The 24,636-nt window shown below is 43.7% G+C and overlaps 3 protein-coding genes across 3 annotated transcripts; 2 read left to right on the top strand and 1 right to left on the bottom strand.

Moving 5' to 3' along the window:
• The first annotated feature begins 2,735 nt into the window (after positions 1-2,735).
• Positions 2,736-3,092, top strand: LOC138076347 (small cysteine and glycine repeat-containing protein 4-like). The gene has a single exon (XM_068968493.1). The coding sequence runs from the start codon at positions 2,736-2,738 to the stop codon at positions 3,090-3,092; it is 357 nt and encodes a 118-aa protein (XP_068824594.1).
• A 7,637-nt stretch (positions 3,093-10,729) lies between these two features.
• On the bottom strand, positions 10,730-11,080 carry LOC138076346 (small cysteine and glycine repeat-containing protein 4-like). Its single transcript, XM_068968492.1, has one exon. The coding sequence runs from the start codon at positions 11,078-11,080 to the stop codon at positions 10,730-10,732; it is 351 nt and encodes a 116-aa protein (XP_068824593.1).
• Positions 11,081-17,307: 6,227 nt separating this feature from the next.
• Positions 17,308-17,592, top strand: LOC138076345 (small cysteine and glycine repeat-containing protein 7-like). Its single transcript, XM_068968491.1, has one exon. The coding sequence runs from the start codon at positions 17,308-17,310 to the stop codon at positions 17,590-17,592; it is 285 nt and encodes a 94-aa protein (XP_068824592.1).
• Positions 17,593-24,636: the final 7,044 nt, after the last annotated feature.

Here is a 24,636-nt window from a genome sequence, read left to right as displayed (position 1 = left end):
GTGGAGGCATGGGTCAGCAGAGGTTACGACAGGGACAGGGGCACAGGCATCATCAGGCCAGGAAGGTCCTCCTTGCTGTAAACCCTCTTGGGGGTCACCATTAACTCTACCATAGAGCCCATAGACCCCAGGGCTGGGTCACCTCAGGCCAAACAACTACCAGGGAGGAAGTGGAACCCCACTCATCAGCAGATAATTGGATTAAAACTTTACTGAGCAAGGCCCTGCCCACCAGAACAAGACCCAGTTTTTCCCATCACCAGTCTCTCCCATCAACAAGCTTACACAAGCTTCTTAGCCCCAGCCATCAGAGAGCAGACAGAAGAAGAAGCATAGTCTCACAGCGGCTAAAACAAAAACCATATTACAGAAAGTTAATCATGATGAGAAAGCAGAATGTTATGTCCTAAACAAGATAAAACGCCAGAAAAACAGCTAAATGAAGTGGAGATAAGCAACCTTGCAGAAAAAGAATTCACAGTAATATAGTGAAGATGATTCTGGATCTCAGAAAAAGAAAGCAGGCAAAGATCGAGAAGATGCAAGAAATGTCTACCAAGACCTAGAAGAGCTAAATAAAGAACCAACCAACAGACAGAGATGAATAATACACTAGAAGGGATGGGTAGCAGAATAACTGAGGCAGAATGGATGAATGACCAGAAGGACAGGACGGCGTAAACCACAGCCCCAGAACAGAATATAGAAAAAAGAATGAGAAGAAATGCAGACTGCCTAAGAGACCCCTGGGGCAACATTAAAAGCACCAACATTCACATTATAGGAGTGCCAGGAGGAGAAGAGAGAGAGAGGACCTGAGAAAATATTTGAAGAGATAATAGCTGAAAATTTCCTGAGCATGGGAAAGGAAATTGTCAACCAAGTCCAGGAAGCACAGAGAATCCAAGGAAAGATAAACCCAAGGATGAACACACCAAGACACATAGCAATCAAACTGGCAAAAATTAAAGACAGAGATAAAATATTAAAAGCAACAAGGGAAAAACGACAACACACAAAGAAACTCTCGTCAGGCTATCAGCTGATTTCTCAAAAGAAATTCTACAAGCCAGAAGGGAATAGCATGCCATATTTAAAGTGAAAGGGAAGAACCTACAACCAAGAATACTCTATCCAGCAAGACTCCTTCAGATCTGAAGGAGAAATGAAAAGCTCTCCAATCAAGCAAAAGTTAAGAGAATTCAGCACCACCAAACCAGCTTTACAATAAATGCTAAAGGAACTTCTCTAGGCAGGAAACAAGAGAAGGAAAAGACAGAAATAAAACCAAAAAAATACAGAAAATAAATCCCAAACCATTAAGAAAACAGTAATAGGATCATATATAACAATAATTAGCTTAAATGTAAATGGATTAAATTCACCAACCAAAAGATGTAGACTGGCTGGGTGGATGAACACATATGCACATATGTACTTCCACTTATCACGTCCCTCTTCTTGACATCCCCCCACCAAACTGTATGTAATTATGTTATATTGTTAAGTTAATCATGTTCCCATTATGGCTTGTAATTGTAATTATATTTTTTGGTGGGGGGAGGTCTGGATATTGACTGTGAAAACTGATAAAACATCTTTTACTATTGTGATTATGTTTAAAAGAAAGAAAAGCACAGCTATGCTTTCTCTGGGTCCCTGAGGTCCTTATTTTATAAAAATTGACTGTTCATTAAAGATGACCCTGCCCCCACCAAAAAAAAAAAGAACTTGTGCGATGTCAGATGCTAAAACTATAATTTTGTGTAGCCCACACCTAACATCTGCTAGGAGGAAGTTCCTCCTTGTCATTTGTCTGTTAAATAATTGGGTAAACAAAAATAAGAAAGATTTCATCCCATGGCTGGCCTTTTCCCATGCCTCTCTGGGTTTGAGACCCAGGGCCAGCCCATCGGTTCAGTCCGAAAATGGCCCAGGAGAATGTTTATCTGAAGTGACTGGTCTCCATCCAGCTGGCTCTGTGGGTGTAGTTTCCTTCTTTTGCCCCAAGTAGCTTGCAGGTATAAACAGTAGTCCCCCTTGCTTGACTGTCTTGAGAATTGGGGCCTGCCCAGCTAGTCCAAAGAGCTCACTGCCAGTCTTTCTTGGGACTTACACTGCAGCTTCTGCATCAGAGACACCTGGGCTTGGGCAGGTCCATGCTTCACCCAGGACGTTGGTGTCCCTGGATTGACAACTGGCATCTCTTTGTTAAGTTTACCTTTGGAAAGCTAGAGAAGGAAATCTTAATATGCCCTCCTTTGATTTACTTCTCACCATTGAGCAGTCTCTTCCAGCTCCCCATTTCTGTTGCCCAGCGTCCTGGAAAAACTCTGGGGCACTCGTGGGAACTCTTCAACTCTTCACTCACGTGAGCTCTAGGATGGTTATGTCTGACACACAGGCGACATTCTAAAGCCCCTGAGGCTGCTTTTCCCTGCACTTTGCCCATCACTTTTCGGTTTCCGAACTAAAGATCTGACACACGACTATTTCATTCCCAACAGAAAACTCAAAGTTATGAGGCTGCCATGCTAAAAATAGCAAGTTATCATGGCACGGGTACTCAAGAAGGAAGTAAACAAAGTCTTGTGAGACTCTTCCAGGGAAAGTGGGCCAAAAAACAGGAAAAGGGGTTGGTATATAAGGGTCTCCCCCAGCAGAAGGCGGCATCCAACCTCCCACATCTCCTGAGTCTCCCTCCTCACCTCTCCTGAGTCCTCTCTACTGACACCATGGGCTGCTGTGGTTGTGGAAGTTGTGGTGGCTGCGGTGGTGGCTGCGGCAGTGGCTGCGGCGGTGGCTGTGGCAGTGGCTGTGGCAGTGGCTGCAGCGGTGGCTGCGGTGGTGGCTGTGGTGGTAGCTGCAGCAGCTGCAACAGCTGCAGGTGCTACCGGGTCGGCTGCTGCAGCAGCTGCTGCCCCTGCTGCAGCGGCTGCTGTGGGGGCTGCTGCAGCGTCCCTGTGGTCTGCTGCCACCGCCGCACCTGCAGCTGCAACTCGTGTGGCTGCGGTGGTGGGAAGGACTGTTGCCAGCAGAAGAGCTGCTGCTGCCAGCAGAAGTGCAGCTGCCAGAAGCAATGCTGCCACTAGGTGAGCTAGTTTGTAGGTGCTGCTGGGCGCCTGCTTGCTCCCACAGCACAGGCAGTGGGAAGCACTGCCTCCATCTATCTGTCTGCTCTGCACTGTCTCTCTGCCACTTGAGCTTCCTAGGAATTTTCTCTTTGGTTGTGTATATCATACTTTGAGGCTTCAGTGACTCTTCATTTCTTGAGAGTGATGGCAGGACATCTTATACAATGACATCCAGTGGGAAAAGATGGAGCTGCTTGTTTATCCTTAGCGTAGCGCTTGGCAGGTGCTGATGGTATGGTAGTTGTAGAGACCAACCTCTCTCAATTCAATCTTGTCTGCTTCTCCGAGATCTGTTACCCTGCTGTGTAGGATTTAGACTCTGTGTTGGGACTTTGTTTTAGTATCTTCTCTTTTTGCTTTGAGCAGTTCAAGTCTTCATACCTTTAAAGTGTCTAAAGCCATGGGAATAATTAAATTCAAAGCTGTGAGCACCTCTAAGCACCTGATAGCAGCCCATAGCCCTGATCTCAGACTAGTAGGATTGAGATCCTCAATATTTTGACCTGTAGCAGGTGTTCATTGTTTCTGTCCACCAAGTTTTGCCTTTGCCATCTCTAAGCACAACGGATTCCTGATTTTGCAATGCCTGCTTTATACTTCTGATTATTACCCTGCCATCTTCTAAATGTCAAATAAAATAAACTAAATCATCCTCAAAATATTGACTCATGAGATCTTCTTACTTGGTGGCAACCTCTGAGGGAAGATGGAGGGGTAATGTTGAATACTGAGGAAAGAGACCTCCCTTGCTTGCTTGAATTGATTGTGAGCACAAACTGCTTTAATGGAAGACCTACATTAATAAACATTAAAATTCTAAGTGTTAAGTCTGTTTCTCATCTATTTTGTGACCTGATTCCTTTTTCAAGGATATCTTAAGTGAACTGACAGTAATAGCCAAGAACACACAAAGCTGGACAAAGTTTACCTCGGCTATCAGAATTTCTGCCATTGTGATCCATGCATATTTCCTTCTCAGGCAAAACAACTTCAAGAAGTATGGATTTCACATGCAATTTAAATTTGATTTGTTAAGAGTGTCTTTTTGACAAGTGGGTTTCCTCAATTAAGTTTAAATTCCTTGTTTAGTCACAAAAGATTAATTTCCACAGATTTTTAGCCAACTGTCTGTCTAATTACAATCTAAATATCCTCTATAACAGAACACAATACTGCTTCTCAGTTTAGAACTATATTTTCACATTTACTGTGAGAAAATCAGGTTTTGGAATTATGAAGCTTTTAGGTGAACTCTGCCATCTCTTTTGAAAAAATGAATTTTCCACAGAAGATCACACTCATCCAGCCACCCTCAGGGCCATCATCACCATTCCGACCACAATCACCAGCTTCACCACCATCAGTTTGCTTTAAAAAAGAATGCATTGAAAGAGTAGCATTGAAACATACACATTATCATATGCATAACAGACAACCAGTGGGAATTTACTATCTATCTCAGGAAGATCAAACACAGTGCTCTGTGACAACCTAGAGGGATGGGATGGGGTAGGAGGTGGGAGGGAGGTTCAAAAGGGAAGAGACATATGTATTCCTATGGCTGATTCATGTTGATGTATGGTAGAAACTAGCACAATATTGTAAAGCAATTATCCTCTTAATAAAAATTTAAACAAATAAAAATTAAAAGGAAGACTTAATAGAGAAACTTAAGAGACTCACCTTTCAATGGTCTTTTAAACAGTGTTTTCAAAGTCCCCATAAGCTACTTCTGAAAATGAGTAACAGATTGGAATGCACACAGAAAACAGTCAATCCTCTACAAAATCTGTAAGAATGCTGAATAGTACTGTTTCTCGCGACAGCACTTAAGCAGTCTGAACTTTCATTTTTTTAAGTACATGTCTTTTAATTCAGAAATTTCATAGCTTGGACAAAGGCATACTCTTTACAAGGCTATTCATGTTACGAAATCAAACTTGAGTCTGCTACCCACACATAAAGCCAATCTATTGACCCCAGGGGGTGGGGAGGGAAAGTGCAGCATTTACTATAAGGCACCTCACAAGGAGAATGGGTGGCTCATGCTCAGAAACCCCAAACTCACCAAAGGATTTCAGAAAAGGCTTTTAAAAAGCCAAGGGAGAAGGTCCCAGGGTCTGTGATCAGCTCATGCACAGTGCTCTGATTGGTTGATGGTGAGGGAACAGGGTGGCGTCACAGGGGTTAATATATCAACCCTTAGGCACCAGGAGGTCTGCAGGACATATGCTCATGATCAAGTAGTTAATTTCTTCCATTTGGTGGAAGTTTCTAAGAAAAACTTAGAAAATATGCATCAGATATTATTATCTAAGTATTCAGAGAAGAGTGATAGCAGAGGATATAGGGGAGGTGTCTGCCCTAGGAGGGTTCCACTTGGTTGAACTCATGATATTGAACTTAAAGACTTTGTTGTTCAGTCACTCAGTTGTGTGTGACTCTTTGGGACCCTGTGGACTGCAGCACAGCAGGATTCTCTTTTCTTTGTCATCTCCTAGAGTTTATTAAAACTCATGTCCATTGAGTGGGTGATGCTATCCAGCCATCTCATCCTCTGTCACCCCCATCTCCTCCTGCCCTCATACTTTCCCAGCATCAGGGTCTTCTCCAATGAGTCAGCTCTTTGCATCAGGTGGCAAAAGCATTGGAGTTTCAGAATCAGTCCTTCCAGTGAATATTCAGGATTGATTTTCTTTAGGATTGATTGGCTTGATCTCCTTGCTGTCCAAGGGGCTGTCAAGACCCTTATTCAGCATCACACATAAAGACTAGGAAAACACTATCTTCCCCTGTGTGTGTATGTGCGTGTGTTAGTTGCTCAGTTGTGTCCAACTCTTTTGACCCCACAGAGTACAGCCTGCCAAGCTTCTCTGTCCATCCATGGAATTCGTCAGACAAGAATACTGGAGTGGGTAGCCATGATACCACGCTTATGGCAGAAAACAAGAGGAACTGAGGAGCCTCTTGATGAAAGTGAAAAAGGAGAGTGAAAAAGCTGGCTTAAAACTCAACATTCAAAAAACTAAGATCATGGCATCTGGTCCCATCACTTTGCGGCAAATAGACAGGGAAACAATGGAAACAGTGTCAGACTTTATTTCCTTGGGCTCCAAAATCACTGTAGATAGTGACTAAAGCCATGAAATTAAAAGATGGTAGCTCCTTGGAAGAAAAGCTATGACCAACCTAGACAGCATATTAAAAAGCAGAGACATTACTTTGCCAACAAAGATCTGTCTAGTCAAGGCCTTGTTTTTTTCAGTAGTCATGTATGGATGTGAGAGTTGGACTATAAAGAAAGCTGCTGCTGCTGCTGCTGCTGCTGCTGCTGCTAAATCGCTTCAGTTGTGTACAACTCTGTTTTGTGTGACCCCATAGACGGCAGCCCAGCAGGCTCCTCATCCCAAAGAAAGCTGAGCAGTGACTAACTGATGCTTTTGAACTGTGGTGTTGGAGAAGACTCTTGAGAGTCCCTTGGACAGCAAGGAGATCAAACCAATCAATCCTAAAGGAAATCAGTCCTGAATATTCATTGGAAGGACTGATGCTGAAGCTGAAGCTCCAATACTTTGGCCACCTGACGTGAAGAACTGACCCACTGGAAAAGACCCTAATGCTGGGAAAGGTTGAAGGTGGGAGGAGAAGGGGATGACAGAGGATGAGATGGTTGGATGGCATCACCAACTTGATGGACAGGAGGTTAAGTATGCTCCAGGAGTTGGTGATGGACAGGGAAGCCTGGTGTGCTGCAGTACATGGGGTCACAAAATGTCAGACATGACTGAGCTGAACCAAACTGAGCCATTCCCTTCCTCAGGGGATCTTCCTAACCCAGGGATAGAACTCATGCCTCCTGCATTGCAGACAGATTCTTTACCGTCTGACCACCAAGGAAGCCCTGAAATCAGATTCAATTTCTCTCTATAAAACAGAATCCTGCCCAGTTCTCAAAAAAAAGAAATAGATCTCCATGAACTGAGAAAGAATGATATCAGATCAATTAAGTGTTCATAAAGCAAGCTACAGTGTACAAGGTCAGTTATGTAAACTGAAATTTACCTAAAAAATTATAATATACCATCAAGAGAAATGTGTTAACAATGAGGTATACATGAGGTGTTGTCCGAGTAACTGAAGGGGAACAAAGGGGACTAGCAAAAAGGGGAGGATCCATGTGGACCCTAATTGGAGGCTGTTGTTGTAAGGACGCTGGCGGTGGCTAACTAGAAGTGCGATGTCCTATGTGATGGGTTAGACATACTTGACTTTCTCTGACTCGTCCTAAGTTAGAAGAAGGGGAAAAAATTGGGGACGTTGTCAGCGATTAATCAAATTGCTATAGACATTATCATTTGACTTCCTGCACCCTTTGCTAGAGATACTTGGCTGCCTGGGCTGGTCATTTAGATAACCATGCCATCAGCGGGCATGCAACGCAGCAAGATCAGCCCAAGACTAATACTGAGTGGTCCATTAGATCTGAAGTTTCACATATATAATATATATTTCTGTATAATTTATCTTCCTGAACGTTTTAATTATAAAGTAATTTAATAATTATATTACTTCAATTATAAAGTAAATTGTACATATCTCCAAGTTAATTATTTGTTTCACCCTTTGCAACATTTAACAAATGCTCATTCTTTGTAGAAAAATGTGCTAAATATTTTCTAACGCTCTGTGATACTTCTTCAAAATCTGCATCGTGTTGTTCCTACATAAGCTCTCTGGAAACATCTATAAGCAATGGGACACACGCAACCCTTCAAAGATCCATCGGGAATTCAGTACCCCGCAAAGACAGGGTCTGGACAGAGCTTTAGAGAGTATGACCTTTATACTTGTGGATGTCAATGTGTGTATCCATATTTAAGGTGTATTTACTATTACAACTCCATTCTCTATTATATTACAGTTATGAAAAGCACCATGGTATGTAAGTTTCTATTTGCCAGGAATGGTCTCAAAACAATGAAGTATATACAGCATCAGTTGTGTAAAAAGAAAAAAAATTCCTGAGGGCAAGAATTTTTATCTCTTTTGTTCATTGGAGTCTTCTCAGTCTCTAGAACAGTGCCTAGTGCATTGTAGGCACTCAATATATACATGTAAAATGAAGGGATATGATGTCTCTAGAAAATATTATGTTACGGGTGCGTATGTTTGATCTTGCCTCACAAGTAAAGACTGCGTCACTCAGATCTATGTCCCCTCCATTAATGCAGGCTGGCTTCCAGCTTTTGCTTATTTTTATGAAATCCACTGCAACATGCACAATGTTTGGCAAAGTTAGTGATCACCAGGTATATGCTGAAGCAAATTCATTTATTTATATTATTACCCTTTGATGCACTTATTAATGTGAAGGCTGGCAAATAGTAACAAATAATAACTCCCCAGTAAGCAGGATCACTCCTCATTGTCTAGGGACATCTGAACACAGACTGGGCAGGGTGACTCCTGAGCCTTGCTAACTCCTCCCACAGCCTCTCCCTAGGAGCACCCCTGTGGATGTTATTGTTGCTGTTGTTTCGTTGCTAAGTTGTGTCCAACTCTTTGGGACCCCCATGGACTGTAGCCTGCCAGGCTCTTCCATTCATGGGATTTCCCAGGCAAGAATACCAGAGTGGGTTGCCATTTCCTCTCCCAGGGATCTTCCTGACCCAGGGATCAAACCCAAGTCTCCTGCTTTGGCAGATGGGTTCTTGACCACAGAGTCACCAGGGAAGCGCACGTCATTGTTATTGCGTGTGTGCTCTTACCTTGCACCCAGAACCAGCATCTTCTGAAGTTCTTTTCGATGCAACACTTCTAAAGAATCCACCCGCTGAGAGCACTGCCCAGAGGACTGGGAAAGACATAGAGGGCAGGACCTCTGTAAGTCACCTTCTCAGCAACTGCCTGACCACTGATGCAATGACCTGCCCCTTTCTTCATCTCTTGCTCTGACCATGGAACAGATTTAGGTAGAAAATCCTAAGGGCCCTGCATTCTGAGGGCGAGTTTATCAACATCGTACACTGTGAGTGGTTTCACCTTCAAGGCACTGTGAGAGATGTGATTGAAAGTACCTTGTTGTAACCTGTTCATTTTTGTGTTCCTACAATGTTCACTTATGATAGAATATAATCAAAGTGGGTAGTGTTTCAGTAACTTACAACTCTTACTAATAGATGTATTCACTCATGACCAGACCAGTATTTTATAATCATAATCTTCCAAAAGAAAGTTGACTAATACTGGTAATGAAATTTTAAAATCTCACGAAATTATAGTCAGATGTTAAACAAATAAGACCTACACAAATAAACTAAAATAACCAAGACCTAAACAAATGCACATTGCTTTGGGCGTTGAATTTCATCTGGCGGAGACATTGAGATCAAAATCTGTTAGAAAGTTATCTAGGGGTAGAGAGAAAGTGATGTCATAAGAGTTCATTGATATGGTGTTCCTAGAATCCTTTTTCTCACTTGTATAAGAGGAGAGTTGAAGCCACAAATTTTTTTATTAATTTATTATTGGAATATAATTGCTTTACAATGTTGTGATAATTTCTGCTGTACAGTGAAGTGACTCAGCTCTATGTATACATATATCCACTCTCTGTTGAGCCTCTGTCCCAGCTCCCCATCACACCCCATCCCCATCCCACCCCTCTAGGTGGTCACAGAGCACCAAATTGAGCTCTCTGTGCTAACAGCAGCTTCTCACTAGCTCTCTATTTTACACACGGTCGTGCATATATGTCAGGGCTACTCTCTCAACTCGCCCCACCCTCTCCTTCCCCCACTGTGTTCACATAGCCATTCTCTACATCAGTGGCTCTGTTCTTGCCCTGCAAACAGGTTTATCCAAACCATTTTTCCAGATTCCGTATATATGTGCTAATATACAATATTTTTTTCTTTCTGACTTACCTCCCTCTGTATAATAGGCTCTAGGTTCATCCACCTCATTACAATGGATTCAAATTCACTCCTTTTTATGGCTGAGTAACATTCCACTGTATATGTGAACCACAACCACCAAATTTTTACCATCACTTGAAAACCTATTAGGGACAGATTATTCATTAATTACTTTAAAGCCATCTCGGAAAACATCAGGGGATCTTACTCACTTCAGTCGGTTTAGTTGCATCTTTGCATGAGACACATTCAAACAAGGAAAAAAGAGATATTGACACATTTTTGAATGCCAATTTTATGGTTTATTAGGAAAAGAATTGTCTACGGTTTACAGAATCAGAAAATAGTAGCAGAGATAGAGAATGCAGAAACCAAAGAGAGAAGGAGAAAGAGATAAACATTTCAACAGTAGAATTTCGAGAAAGCATCGCATGAAAAATCATCACTCCATTTTGTGGGGCTCATACTTTGGTGATGGATGGAGAAAGACTGTGTTGGTGTTTTTCATTTGGAGGCAGAATCTCAGTGACCAGAGGATATGAATTAAACTCCTCAGCCTGAGAATCCGTCTCAGGTCACCTACACGACATTCAAATCAGGGAGGACTGGCAGAAAGAAAGAAAATCTTACCAACGAGACAGTTACCAGCAGCACCTTCCCAGAGGCCAGACTGGCAGCCTAGTGGCAGCATTGCTTCTGGCAGCTGCACTTCTGCTGGCAGCAGCATTTCTGCTGGCAACAGCCCTTCCCACACGAGTGGCAGCTGCAGGTGCGGCGGTGGCAGCAGACCACGGGGACGCTGCAGCAGCCCCCACAGCAGCCGCTGCAGCAGGGGCAGCAGCTGCTGCAGCAGCCCACCCGGTAGCATCTGCAGCTGTTGCAGCTGTTGCAGCTGCCACAGCCACCACCGCAGCCACCACCGCAGCCACCGCCACAGCCACCGCTGCAGCCACCGCCGCAGCCACCGCCGCAGCCACCACCGCAGCTACTGCCACAGCCACCACAACTTCCACAACCACAGCAACCCATGGTGTCAGTAGAGAGGACTCAGGAGAGGTGAGGAGGGAGACTCAGGAGGGGAGCGAGGTCGAGTGTCAGCTTCTGCTGGAGGGGACCCTTATATAACCAGCTCTGGGGACAGGAAAGGAACACACATGACCACTCCCCTGTTGCTATTTGGCTCCGTAGTCATGGAAGAACATCATAATATATTAATTAGTACCCTTTTTAGGAATGTCAGCAAGATTTACTAGATGATGCTTATTTTTCTAAGTCAAACACCCTAAACATTCCAGTGAGGGCCCCTGGGAGCTCTGGAAAACGCAGTGCTGTGACTGGTCACGGGCACACAAGGAAGTCTCACATAACACAACATGTTGAGCTTGAAAGGACATCTGAACAGCAAATAAACATTATCAGGAGGCTATTTCTGTGTACGGCCCAGAAGCCCTCTTTCCAAAGACTGGAGAAATGAAAGTGGTCTCAGCCTCAAAAGTCATTGCCAAGTGCAAAGCAGCCCCAGGCCCCTCAGCAGAGCCTCTTTACTGGGGAATGGAACGTCCTCACCACATGGTTTAAGGATGGCCACTGTGTTCCATTATGTAGTAGGTTGCACTTTGTGTGCTGGCTTAGAAAGCAGGAGTAAACTTTTTCAATGACTTACTTTTTTCTGCAAAAATTCCTATGGCAATCAAAATAAGAAAGCTTGGACTTCCCTGGTAGTCTAGTTGTTACGACTTCACCTTCCAGTGCAGGGGGTGAGCGTGTGACTCCTGGTCAAGGAGCTAAAGTTACACGTGCCTTTGGCAAAAACAACAACAGCAACAACAAAAATCAAAGAGAAGCAATATATAACAAAGTCAATAAAGACTTAAAAATTGATCCACATCAAAAAACAAATACATATATATATACATACATAAAATAAGAAAGCATTTCTTAGCTAGAAGGAAAAATGAATTTAGGTGCTTGAAGAATTTTTGTTAACACTAGAATGAAAAATGAATTTGGGTGCTTGAAGAGTTTTTACCGATTGATATCTAAGAGGAAAATCTTATATGCAAAATCATATGGCCCACAGTGGCAGAGAGATGAAGAAAAACAATACAAAAACCAAAAAAAATAAAAATAAAAGAAAGATACTCCAGAAAAGTGAAAATCACTCAGTCGTGTCTCTTCTCTTTGTGACCCCATGGACTATATAGTGGCCAGAATACTGGAGTGGGCAGCCTTTCCCTTCTCCAGGGGATCTTCCCAACCCAAGGGTCGAACCCAGGTCTCCCACATTGCAGGCGGATTCTTTACCAGCTGAGCCACAACTCAACTATCAAGGAAGCCCATGAAGAAAAATGAAAGATTGTACATAAAGGGAATATAATCACAGTATACAATTTTTATTCTGTGATGAGACATATTCATATTGTAATAATTTTATCATCAGTTACAGATTTTACTAAAAATAGTGATATAAATGCTAATACATTAGGAGTGACATAAAAGAGTTCAATCCTCATTTTAACAAAACTAACAATGGCTACCAAGAAACAGTCATTCAAGGAATTACTAAGAAATATGAGGGTTTCCCTGATGGTCCAGGGGCTAGGACTTCACACTCCCAATGCAGGGGGCCCAGGGTTCAATTCTTGGTCCCGGAACTAGATCCCACATGCTTCAGTGAAGATCAAAGATCCCATGCGATGCAATTAAGACCAAGCACACTCATATAAATAAATAGTTTTTTTTTTTAATAGAAAAGAAATGTGGGGGTGGGGGCAGCTCCTAGCAGAAACGATTGGCAAGATGGCAATATTGCCTTTGCAGAGTGGCCTAGAGGGTTGGTAGGATGAGAGAGGGCAACTTAGAATTATTTTAACTGTGTATGGACATATATTTTGTTAATAACATTCAAGATATCCTGGTAATTGACTGACACCTCCCTGTGGCATACTTCACAGGACCCTATCACCCAGTCTTACTTCCCATTCTAAATCACAGATCAAATAGTCACACAAAATTTTCATTTACATCTCCCAGCACAGAACTTGGTCCACACCGAGAACTCCACCCACCTTTATTCACTAACTGAAGGACAGTTTTCTTTCAAGCAAGTCTCAGGCAATTATATTGTTGCAAAATACTAGATGGGGAGATGCTGTGGAAAGATGAAACATTATCGCAGTCTCCACACTATGACATTTTGAGCCAGACGCTTCCTTGCTGTGAAGGAGTCTTATGCAGAATGTGGAGCAGTCTCTCTGGCCTTAACCCACTAGTTATGACAACTTCTTCCTCAGTTGTGACAACCAAAGATGTCTCCAAAGATTGTCAAGTGCCCTGGGGTGGGGGGCGGGTATGCAAAATTGCCTCCCATTGCGATCTAGTGCCCTATAGAAATGTGAGTGGACCCAGTGGTAAAGAATCTGCCTGCCAGTGCAAGAGACGCAGGTTCAATCCCCGGGTTGGGAAGACCCCCTGAAGTAGGAAATGGCAACCCATTCTAATATTCATGGAATTTTCCATGAACAGAAGAACCTGGCAGGCTACAGTCCATGGGGTCACAAGAGCTGGATGTGACTGAGCAACTGAGCACACACAGACATGTAATAGGGATAATCCATGCCAAGCTGTTCTGGACAACGAAGAAACAGCCCCATGAAATCTGCAAAAGGACTTGGGGTGAAATTCTTCTTTCCTCTTAAATTCTGGGGAGAAGCCCTTGGGCATATGATTCTGAAGGGGCGAAGCACCTGAGGTGGCTGGGGAAAGAGGACAGGAGAGGCCTCATCCACTCTGACTTCTCCCTGCTGCCATAATTATGAGCAGCAATGTCCAAAAAATGCTGGCTGGAGTAAAGTGATTTGCATTTTCCTGTAGCTTCTTTTGTGCTAAATGTCACAAGAAGGCAGGCAGTAACAGTAAGAACACCACAGGAAATTCTACTGACGTCAACAAGACAAAATCCTGCCTCCCCTTTCTAAAAGTGGAGTAGAAAGACTAAAACACACACATACACAAGCAAAGATGCCAACAAAGTCCACACGGTCTTGCTAGTCAATTAGAAGCCAACATTCTATCTCGCACCCCTGTAGGAAGTGAAAAAAAGAACACAAAGAAACACAAGTGATGCTTGGTGAGGGGAAGGGCAATTGTTGGAAGTGGGGTTTGCCTGCTGACTCCTGGCTGCCACACACATTACTGAAAAGACAGCAGACCTGAGGAAGGGGCCTGGGGAGATGGTCTTTTCTATAATATTGGGTACCCCAGGGAACTCAAAGGGCTTCCAAAAGACCTAGGTTGTGGAGAAGAGAAAGACGATAAGGAAAAGGGGCATAAAAACAGAACGGGGAGAATGAATGCAATGGGCACACTCTGCTCCACGCTTCTCCCACAGCTCACCCCCACCCCAATTTATATCGCCTATAGGCTGGATAGCCTGCCATAGCCTTCTTCTTGGCTTCTGTTTGGAAGCCTCCATGGTGGTCCTTTAACCCAAGTTAAAGTTTAACTTTAACCCAAGTTTAACCTGGATTTAACATCATCTCAGTTCGAGGCACTATAAGAAAATACCAGAGTGGCTTATTAACAATAGCAATTTATTTCTCATTGTTCTGGAGACTGGAAGTCTGAGATCAGAAGGCCAGCAGTGTGAGGCTCTGGTGAGAACCCTCTTCTAGGCTGCAGACACCCAGCTTCCACTTGTATCCTTACATGGTGGAAAGAGGGTGAGAGAGATCTCAGCGGTCCCTTTTAAAAGGGCTCTAATCTCATTCTAATCTCCTCATGACCTAATCACGTCCCAAAGGCCTCCTATTAACATCACATTGGGGTTAGGATTTCAGGATATGAATTTTGGGGGGACAGAAACATTCAATCATTGCAACTTCCTCATCACTCTTCAACTGGCCCTTTATCATTTCACTTCTGTGTTCCTGATACAAGGATGAAAATATAAATACAATATGATACCAGACTTTGAAAAGTTCACAATCTGGTCAAGAACACAAAGGGTTATTATCTGTCAGTGTGAAGACATCAAGAAAGAAATAGAGAAAGTTCAAAAGAAGTGAGTGATGATCTCTGGGCAATGATGGTGGACAGAAGATGCTTCAGCTGAGTTTTGAATAAGACCAGAAATCTCCCCAGAGGCCACAAGTGAGGAAAATAGAGATGGTGAGATTTCCTTCTTAAAAGATGATTTCTTAAAATGATCGATCATGGTATCTTCTCAAGTATAAAAACGTCACCAAGGAATTAAGCTTGACTGTGAAAGCAAGCTTAATCCCCATTCCTCCAGGCTTTGCAGTCTATGGTGGCATTTGCAGAGGGTGCCTGAGACATAAGTGCTTCTTGAGAAGTGATGGGTCACTGAGCATATGTGATCCATTGTGGGCTTCTCTGCAGAGCAACACAGTACCGACTAACCATTGTTCTACGCAAAATAGCTTAAATATGATAGGAAATCATGGTAATCACTGCCACTGATGTTGGATCTCAAAGTCATAATTGAAAGCAAAAAGTTAGCCCAAAAGTCAGAGCAGTAGGTTCTGAAGAAACAACGCAGATCTTAGAATCAAAGAGACATGGTAGGCCCTTCGCTGTGTGCAGAGTGAGGCATTGGGTTGGAACCCCACTCAGACCCCAAATGTTACCCTGAGCAAATCCTTGGACCCCTTTGAACCAGAATTGCTAACCAATCTACCTTGAAGGTCTATGCTGAGAATAAACACAATAAAGTACCTGACATGTGGTTAGTCCCTTTCTTCTAAGAAAGCTAAGGATAAAAGCTAACATGGTGTGCAAAGTAAGTTTCTTATATTTACACACACCTCATTAACTAGTAGTCATGATAAATGTGTGATTTTTTTCAGACCTGGCGACACAAATATATGTGGGACAAATTATTCCAACTAGAAGACTTTCTGGAAAAAGTAAAACTGGAGGCAGGGGTTAGTGGGGAAGGAAGGATAAACAGGTAGAGCTGTTTTTAGAGCTCTTTTTTTTATAGCAGTTTGCTCTATATGATACTGTGATGGTGGCTACTTGTCATTATATTGAGTTTGCCAATAACTTTGTTTGGGCTTTTCCATAAGATGTAATGGAAGAAACCAAATGAGCTTTTGGGCAACCCAATATTTATCGAAACTCATAGGATATACAAGACCAGAATTCAACCCTAACATAAATTATGAGCCTTGGGTGATAATGCCATTCCAGCGTAGGTTCATAGGTTGCAACAACTGGAACTCTCTGGTGTGGGATATTGATGACTGTAGGTGTAGGGGGCCAGGGAGCATATGGGAAATCTCTCAAACAATTTTACTAAACAATTACTAAAACAATTTTACTATGAACCTAAATCTAAAACTACTTTTAAAAATACAGTCTAGTTCAAAAAAATAGACATGATTTAACCTAAACTAAGGAAACGGATTCACAGAGAGACTGGTTTTCTAGGGGACATGAATTCAGTTGGTGGTTGGGGTTCTTGGCTTCTCTGGCCCTTACCCTGAGTATTGGAGAAAAGAGACAGAGATAAACCAGCATGGGACATTCACTTTGAAATCCATCATCACAAAACTTCCTACCCAGAGCCATCCCCTTGCCAAGCAGCTTGCCCATAGTTCACGTACTCTCAAAATACGGACAAAAGTGAATCGGCAAATAAATGAGAAAATTCTTTGACTTTTTAGCTTCAGAGCCTTATGACCTGCGAGGAGAGGCAACCTAGGGTGCTTTGCTTCTACACGTGGAATTCCACTTTGTCTGGGGTTCAGCAAAGAATATCTGCAAACAGGAGGATTTCCCTCTGAAACCGAGGGAAAGGACTTCACTGGATGCTGAACGAGTGATCTCAATGCCCAGGAAACAGGTAAGTTTTCGTCATATGAAACTCACGGGAGGGTTGGACTTGCGCTTAAAAATTGCTAGATGAAAACAAAATTTACCATTTTAGAGGCAGGCTGTTTTATTAGAAGCATAACCTGAGGAAGAAGTCAATGCTAAAATAAGCAGTTGGATGAGGTCAGCGATGTTTCACGAGGAAATAGCCTTGGGGTATTAGCCTTGGGAAATAGCCTTCCTTCCTCTCCGGAGGAAGCTGGTGGAAACCATAACAAAGGAAGTGGTCACTTGCTCTGAGTTAAGCCCTGAAGATGGTATTTAAGGCACGGCCCCTGAGAGAAAGGGCATCAGACCTCCCTCCCTTCCTGAGTCTCCCTCCTCGCGTCTCCTGAGTCCAAGTCCTCTCTACCGACACCATGGGCTGCTGTGGTTGTGGAAGTTGTGGTGGCTGCGGTGGTGGCTGCGGCGGGGGCTGCAGCGGTGGCTGTGGCAGTGGCCGCAGCAGCTGCAACAGCTGCAGATGCTACCGGGTTGGTTGCTGCACCAGCTGCTGCCCCTGTTGCAGCGGCTGCTGTGGGGGCTGCTGCAGCGTCCCCGTGGTCTGCTGCCACCGCCGCACCTGCAGCTACACCTGTGGCTGCGGCGGTGGGAAGGGCTGTTGCCAGCAGAAGAGCTGCTGCCAGAAGCAATGCTGCCACTGAGCGGCTGGTGGGCTCTGCCTCCCAGGGTAAGAGATGTTGGTAGCACAGCTCACAACGTTTGGTAAGACTTCTCCTCGGACTTCCTTGGTCGCTCTGATGGTAAAGAATCTGCCTGCAATGCAACAGACCCAGGTTCAATCTCTGGGTCAGGAAGATCCCCTGGAGAAAGGAATGGCAACCCACTCCAGTATTCTTGCCTGGAGAATTCCATGGACAGAGGAGCCTGGTGGGCTACAGTCCATGGAGTTGGGTCACAAAGAGTCGGACACGAGTGAGTGACTAATACTTTGACTTTTCTTTTTCCCTCCATCCCTCCTGCCCACTTCTTCCTGTCCTAGGTACCTGGCTGCCTTGTAACTGATGGTTCTGCCCCTTTACTCTGAGGTTTCAGGGCTTGTTCTTTCCCGTTAGTGTGGTATGATGATGACATTAATTTCTTCTCCCTGTATCTTCAGAACTCAGCATACAGAGGTATCTATTCTCTGTCACCTTTGTGTTTTTGTCTCCACTTGGGGGAAAAAAAAAAAAAAGAAAGATGACCATATGTTATCAACATTAGTGCTTGGGAACACAGCCACTCATGTCAAAAATCTATTTATATTATAAATATAACAAAATAATGATAGGTAACAATTCATTTTTTTAGAAAACATTAGATTTGATGGACATTTTGTTCTTTTCTATTGTCCATTTACTAACTTTTTCCCTGTTTCTGTATTGTTAAAAAAGAAAAAGGAACTCTTTCTTAATTAAAAGTGATCTTTCTTTCTTCTAATGTGTCTCTCTGGTCTATGAGTGGGACACCTGCCCATGGGTGATCCAAGAGCACAAAAGACTAAAGGTGATACCCAAAGATTGGGATAAGTTTCAGTTAATGGATGATTAGCCCTCTATTATCCTATATCTGGTTTTATAATAAAGATAGGAATTTGGGGGAAGTCCCCAGCCTTTGGTTGTCAATATCGTTAAGGGAAGTTCCTAGGCTCTCCTACAGATGCTGTTGTGACATCTGTGTCTGCAACTGAGTTTTGGCTCTAAGAGTTGACTGCACCAGTCTTCAGAAGTCAGAGCTTCACTCCCTCATTCCCTGTTTCTTACTCATTCATTCAGCAAGCATGGGCTGTATTAGGCTAGATATTCAGCCAAGTACTAGAGGTCTGAGACTAAACAATCCTTTGCCTCAAGGAGTAGACGTCTCAGAAGAAAAAGGAGAGTCAATTACAATATAGCTTTCTATTTTAGTTTTCTTTGCCTGGTCACTTTTCTCCAGGATGTATCCTACATCAGCAATTCAAATAGATTTGGGGGGTACATAACTGCAGCCACTGTGCTGAGTACCAATGTAAGAGACACTCAATTCATTTCCTGGATAAGCCAATCACGGAAATAGTTGATACTTTTCACAAGGCTTTTCACCCAGCCTCCCAGCTGACCAGTTCCTTGTCCCTAATAACAACCCCTCCTCCTTTTTCCTTTCTCCTTCCTCTTCAAGCCTCCTCTGCAGCTCCATTCCCAACATTGGTGCCCAAGGCTCAAGCCTTCATCTTCTTCTCCATCGTTCCACACCCTCATCTGGCCTCTACTATTTTTTCTTTCCCATTGTACTCAACACTTCCTAACATACCATATAACCCATAAATTTACCATGCCTACCCTTTGTCATTCCCTCTGCCTCACCCAACACCCAACAAGAATGTACAAAGCAAAGATTCTCACTCTTTTGTTCACTGACCTATTTCTGGTACCTAAGATAGTCCCTGGTACCTAAGATAGTCCCTGGTACATCAGTCCAGTTCAGTTCATTTGTTCAGTCGTGTCCAACTCTTTGAAACCCCATGAATTGCAGCACGCCAGGCCTCCCTGTCCATCACCAACTCCCGGAGCTCACTCAAACTCACATCAATTAAGTCGGTGAAGCCATCCACCCATCTCATCCTCTGTCGTCCCCTTCTTCTCCTGCCCCCAATCCCTCCCAGCATCAGAGTCTTTCCCAGTGAGTCAGCTCCACATGAGGTGGCCAAAGTACTGGAGTTTCAGCTTTAGCATCATTCCTTCCAAAGGATGGGTTGGATCTCCTTGCAGTCCAAGGGACTCTCAAGAGTCTTCTCCAACACCATAGTTGTATGTACTCAATAAATAGCTTTGTAATGAAGAGATAATTTTTCAAAAACTGTTTAATCAAGGAAAATGTCAAACATACACAAAGGTGGAGAATAGAACAAGAAACGCCTAAGAACCATTCCCCCAAGAAAACAACTGTTAACGTATGGCTGATCCCTTGTCATCTATGCCCTCCTCCACACCCCTCCCATCACCAAAATCCCCACGTCATCTCCTCAGCAAATTTGTTCACGTTTCTGGGAACAAATGGATTCCTTGTCATCTCTCTCTGACTTAGACTATGGCTAAGAGCTATCCGAGGAATGTGGCAGTAAACTTCTCACGGTCCAAAGCGAAGCGGTCACTCAGGAAATCATTTATAGGAAAACATGACACCCTCACCTCTAAGAAAATTTCAGTTTTCCCTGGGAGGGCTCTACAATTTATTCTTTGCCACTTCCTAGGAGCATCTTGCTAACTTATAGACAGACTTCTTTAAAAAATCACAGGAGGATGAGAATAGAAAACCCAAACCTATAGGACAGTGACCCAAGACACCTGGGGAGACCTTTAATCAATGTTGTTTTCACTTCCAGCCTTCAGAATTAAGCAACGTTCATTGTCGGGGAGAGTCTTCTGTTTCCAACAACAGATACAGAAAATAAGTTTTTAAAAATCCATTTACCAATGAGAATTTCATAATGCTTTTTTAAAAAATCTGGGCTTTCCTGATAGCTTAGTTGGTAAAGAATCTACCTGCAATGCAGGAGACCCCGGTTCAATTCCTTGGTCAGGAAGATCCACTGGAGAAGGGATAGGCTACCCACTTCAGTATTCTTGGGCTTCCTTTATGGCTCAACTGGTGAAGAATCCACCTGCAATGCAGGAGACCTGAGTTTGATCCTTGGGTTGGGAAGATCCCCTGGAGAAGGGAAAGGCTACCTACTCTAGTAATCTGGCCTGGAGAATTCCATGGACTGTATAGTCCATGGGATTGCAGAGTCGGATATGACTGAGCAACTTTCACACTATACACTACTTACACTATGCTTCATAAACAGTATTTAGTAAGTGAGCTATTTGCTTTAGAAAATTCCAAAGCACCAGAAAACCACTCCACTCACCACCTTTAAAAACAAAATCAAGACTCAAGAGAGAGGGTTCATATGTATACTTATGGCTACTGAATGGCAGTGCAGTTCAGTTCAATTCAGTCGCTCAGCTGTGTCTGACTCTTTGCAACCCCATTGACTGTGGCACGCCAGGCCTCCCTGTCCATCACCATCTCCCAGAGTTCACTCAAACTCATGTCCATTGAGGTGGTGATGCCATCCAGCCATCTCATCCTCTGTCGTCCCCTTCTCCTCCCATCTTCAATATTTCCCAGCATCAGGGTGTTTTCAAATGAGTCAGTTCTTCACATCAGGTGGCCAAAGTATTAGAATTTCAGCTTCAGAATCAGTCCTTCCGATGAATATTCAGGACTGATTTCCTTTAGGATGGACTGGTTGGATCTCCTTGCTGTCCAAGGGACTCTCAAGAGTCTTCTCCAACACCACAGTTCAAAAGCATCAATTCTTTGGAGCTCAGCTTTCTTTACAAGTCCAACTCTCTCATCCATACAAAGCAATTATCTTCCAATTAAAAGGGAGAAACAGAGCCAGTGATTATGAACATAACCTGACAAAGATAACCTGACAAAAATCTAGGCTTCTATATTTAACAGTCTTATATCCTCGATCATCTTATTTGCAAAATCGGATCACGGCTGAATCTCTCTCAAAAGCTTCCAGAATAAATGGATTTATGATGTTGTTCAGCGGTGTCTGACTCTTTGAGACTCCATGAACTGCAGCACGCCAGGCTTCCTTGTCTTTCACTATCTCCCAGAGTTTGCCCAAACTCATGTCCATTGAGTGGATAATGCTATCTAACCATCTCATCCTCTGTCACCCTCTTCTCTTTTGCCTTCAATCTTCCTAGCATGAGGGTCTTTTCCAATGAGTTGTCTCTTCACATCAGGTGGCCAAAGTATTGGAGCATCAGGTTCAGCATCAGTCCTCCCATTGACTATTCAGGGTTGATTTCCTTCCAGACTGACTAGCTTGATCTCCTTGCAAATTTACACGAAATGTCATATTTATAAGCAGACGATTGGTACTGTTCCCAGTGTCTCTTGTGCTGTCACACTGGGTATCAGCCGGGTATGGATACACTACTTTCAGTTGGCCTTTCTGCATATAGAGGTGTTTGCCCACAAACCGCGGATTCCCGCCTCCAGTTTAAACGTTCTCGAAGCTTGTGAAGAGCACTTGCAAAACGTTGGGGCGGGGCTTCCGACTCCTAGTAGGGCCGGCTCCGGCTCCACCCCGCCCATGGCCCCGCCCCAGCCCGGCCCCGGCCCCGCCCACGGCCCCGCCTCGCCCACGGCCCCGCGCTACCTTTAGAGCCTGGTTCACTGGACCGGACTGGCGAGGGTGCTGTTTCCCCGAGCTTGATAACCCAGGCTGTGAGCGAGTTGGTGAGCAGAATTCCCCTCCTGTAGGTAAGGATGTCTCTGGGAGGTAAATTAATTGATGAAACAGACACCTTCATCCTTCGGCCTCCTTGTCTCCCCTCCCCCACCGTTGGGAGCGTGAGGGGGCGGGCACCTGCGCTGCCGCGGGCGGGTTCAGACTGGCCTGGGTTACAAGCGACCTCCCCCGCCCATCCCCAGCCCTTGGCGGACTGCCAGCTCCTTCCTGCTGCGGCTCCCCTGGGATCCATCCACAGCCCTGACAAACACAGTGCTGAGACGCGCGCAAGTAGATTTGGCTAGAATTGTTACTCTCAACCATCTGGAAAAAACAGATTACATAAATCCGGAGTTCTGATACAGGGCCAGCATTCCCCATGGTTACGTCCATGGTCACAGATTTTCAACTGTAAAGAAATCTTAAAGCACAATTCTGAATCCTCATCCAAGAATGTCGAAGAGGTCCTAGTGAGGGAAAGAACGGAAACTTTGAAGTTAGGAGATCTGGGACCCTGTTGAGACGACTCTGATTGAAGTTAACAAATAACGCAACGCGTAACTTACAATGATACTTCTGGAAAGGATACCATTCATCAAATAACGTGTGTAACAATGACTCATCAAGACCTTGTTGCCGCGGTAAATATGCAAAAAGTTTGAGCTTGTGGAGTGCTTAAAATTTTTCAAGGGTAATGGAAATAATATTTTATAAAAATACACAGAAGAGTTTTCCGTCTGCAGACATCAGAGTCTCTTGAGGTAGAAGATGTGTTTCATTAAGATAAATATTTTAAAGAGCTGTAAACATAACTTCCAGATAGAGACATACTTCCCTTTGTTGAGTTTTTTATACACCCTGAAGGTTTGTGGCAGCCTCACCTCTTCGAGCAAGTCTATCCGCACAATAGTTGCAGCAGCATTTGCTCCCTTCTGTGTCTGTCCCTTTTGGTAATTTTTGCAGTATTTCTAACTTTTAAAATTCTTATTGTATTTGTTACGGTGGTCTGTGGGTTTTGCTGTTACTCCCACTATTTGCTGAAGGCTCACATGATGGTTAACATTTTTTCACACTGAAGTATTTTTAAATCAAGGTATGAACATGGGATTTTTAAGACATAATGCTATTGCATGCTTAATAGACTACAATATAGTGTAAACATCAACTTTTACATATCCTGGGAAAGCAAAAAGCTCCAGTGACTCTCCTTATTGCACTATTTGCTTTATTGGGGTGGTCTGGAACCAAACCCATGGTAGCTGGGAAGTATGCTGGTATGTTTTTCTTCAGACTATCTTAGTGGTAGCTGCAATGGACAAAAATACTAGTTTCTTTCAGTCATTATTGGTTATGGACCAACAGTGGTGTCTTAAGTTTGGGTAAGGGTAAATGCAATTCAAGCGTAAATATTTAAAGGTGAACTGATTTGGCTGTCTTCCCAGGTGGCGCTGTGCTTAGTCTCAGTCATGTCTGACTCTTTGTGGCCCTATGAACTGCAGCCCACCAGGTTCCTTTGTCCATGGGGATTCTCCAGACAAAAATACTGGAGTGGGTTGCCACGTCCTCCTTCAGGTCATCTTCCAACCCAGGTATTAAACCCAGGTCTCTTACATTGCAGGTGGATTCTTTACTGTCTGAGCCACCAGGGAAGCTAGTGGGAGACATAAGAGACATGGGTTCCATCCCGGAGTAGGAAATGGCAACCCACTCCAGTATTCTTGCCTGGAAAACTCCATGGACAGAGGAGCATGGTGGGCTACAGTCCATGGGGCCACAGAGAGTGGGATACAACAGAGCAACCAAGCATGCACGCACACACACACCCAGAGACACACACACAACCTTAGCAGTTTAGGTGAAATTAACTACTGTGTATGTTTCTGAAATTACTGTCTCTGAACTATGCAGGCCCAAGCTGTGTTCATTCTAGTTGGATTTGCAATGCTTGCCTGTATGAAGGCGGTGGGAAGGGAGGTGGACTGAGTCCCTCATCTGGCCAAGAACCAGATGGAGCAATTCCTGAGGCAACTTTATGCAGTGGATGTGATTATCTACATTTTAAGAGGCGGCTTGGAAAGGTTAAGTACATGTTACAAACAAGGGTGGGGCAAGAAGGAACATGGGCTTCAGACTCCAAAGTCTCTTTCCATGGGACCACACTGGTCACAGCAAACCCAAACCTAGGGGAGAGGGGAAATTAAATAAACAAGCTTAAGGCTGGGTAGTCTGTAGTGAGATGTCAAAATATTAAAGCTGATTTGGTAGTTTTAACAACTAGTCCTGTATCATTTAAATTCAGAGGAGTAAATTAGAGGTTATGTGCACAGGGCGGAGGCACAGCAAATACTTAGCAAGTATTAAAAGATAATTTTCAGAAAGAAATAGTCATACAGATATAAAATAAATGCATGTAATAAAAGTTTTATTAACT

Source organism: Capricornis sumatraensis, chromosome 3, assembly GCF_032405125.1.
Source record: "Capricornis sumatraensis isolate serow.1 chromosome 3, serow.2, whole genome shotgun sequence".
In the NCBI taxonomy this organism is placed as follows: Eukaryota; Metazoa; Chordata; class Mammalia; order Artiodactyla; family Bovidae; genus Capricornis; species Capricornis sumatraensis.
Note: the sequence above shows the minus strand (reverse complement) of the source record. Positions and strands in the feature narration are given on the sequence as shown.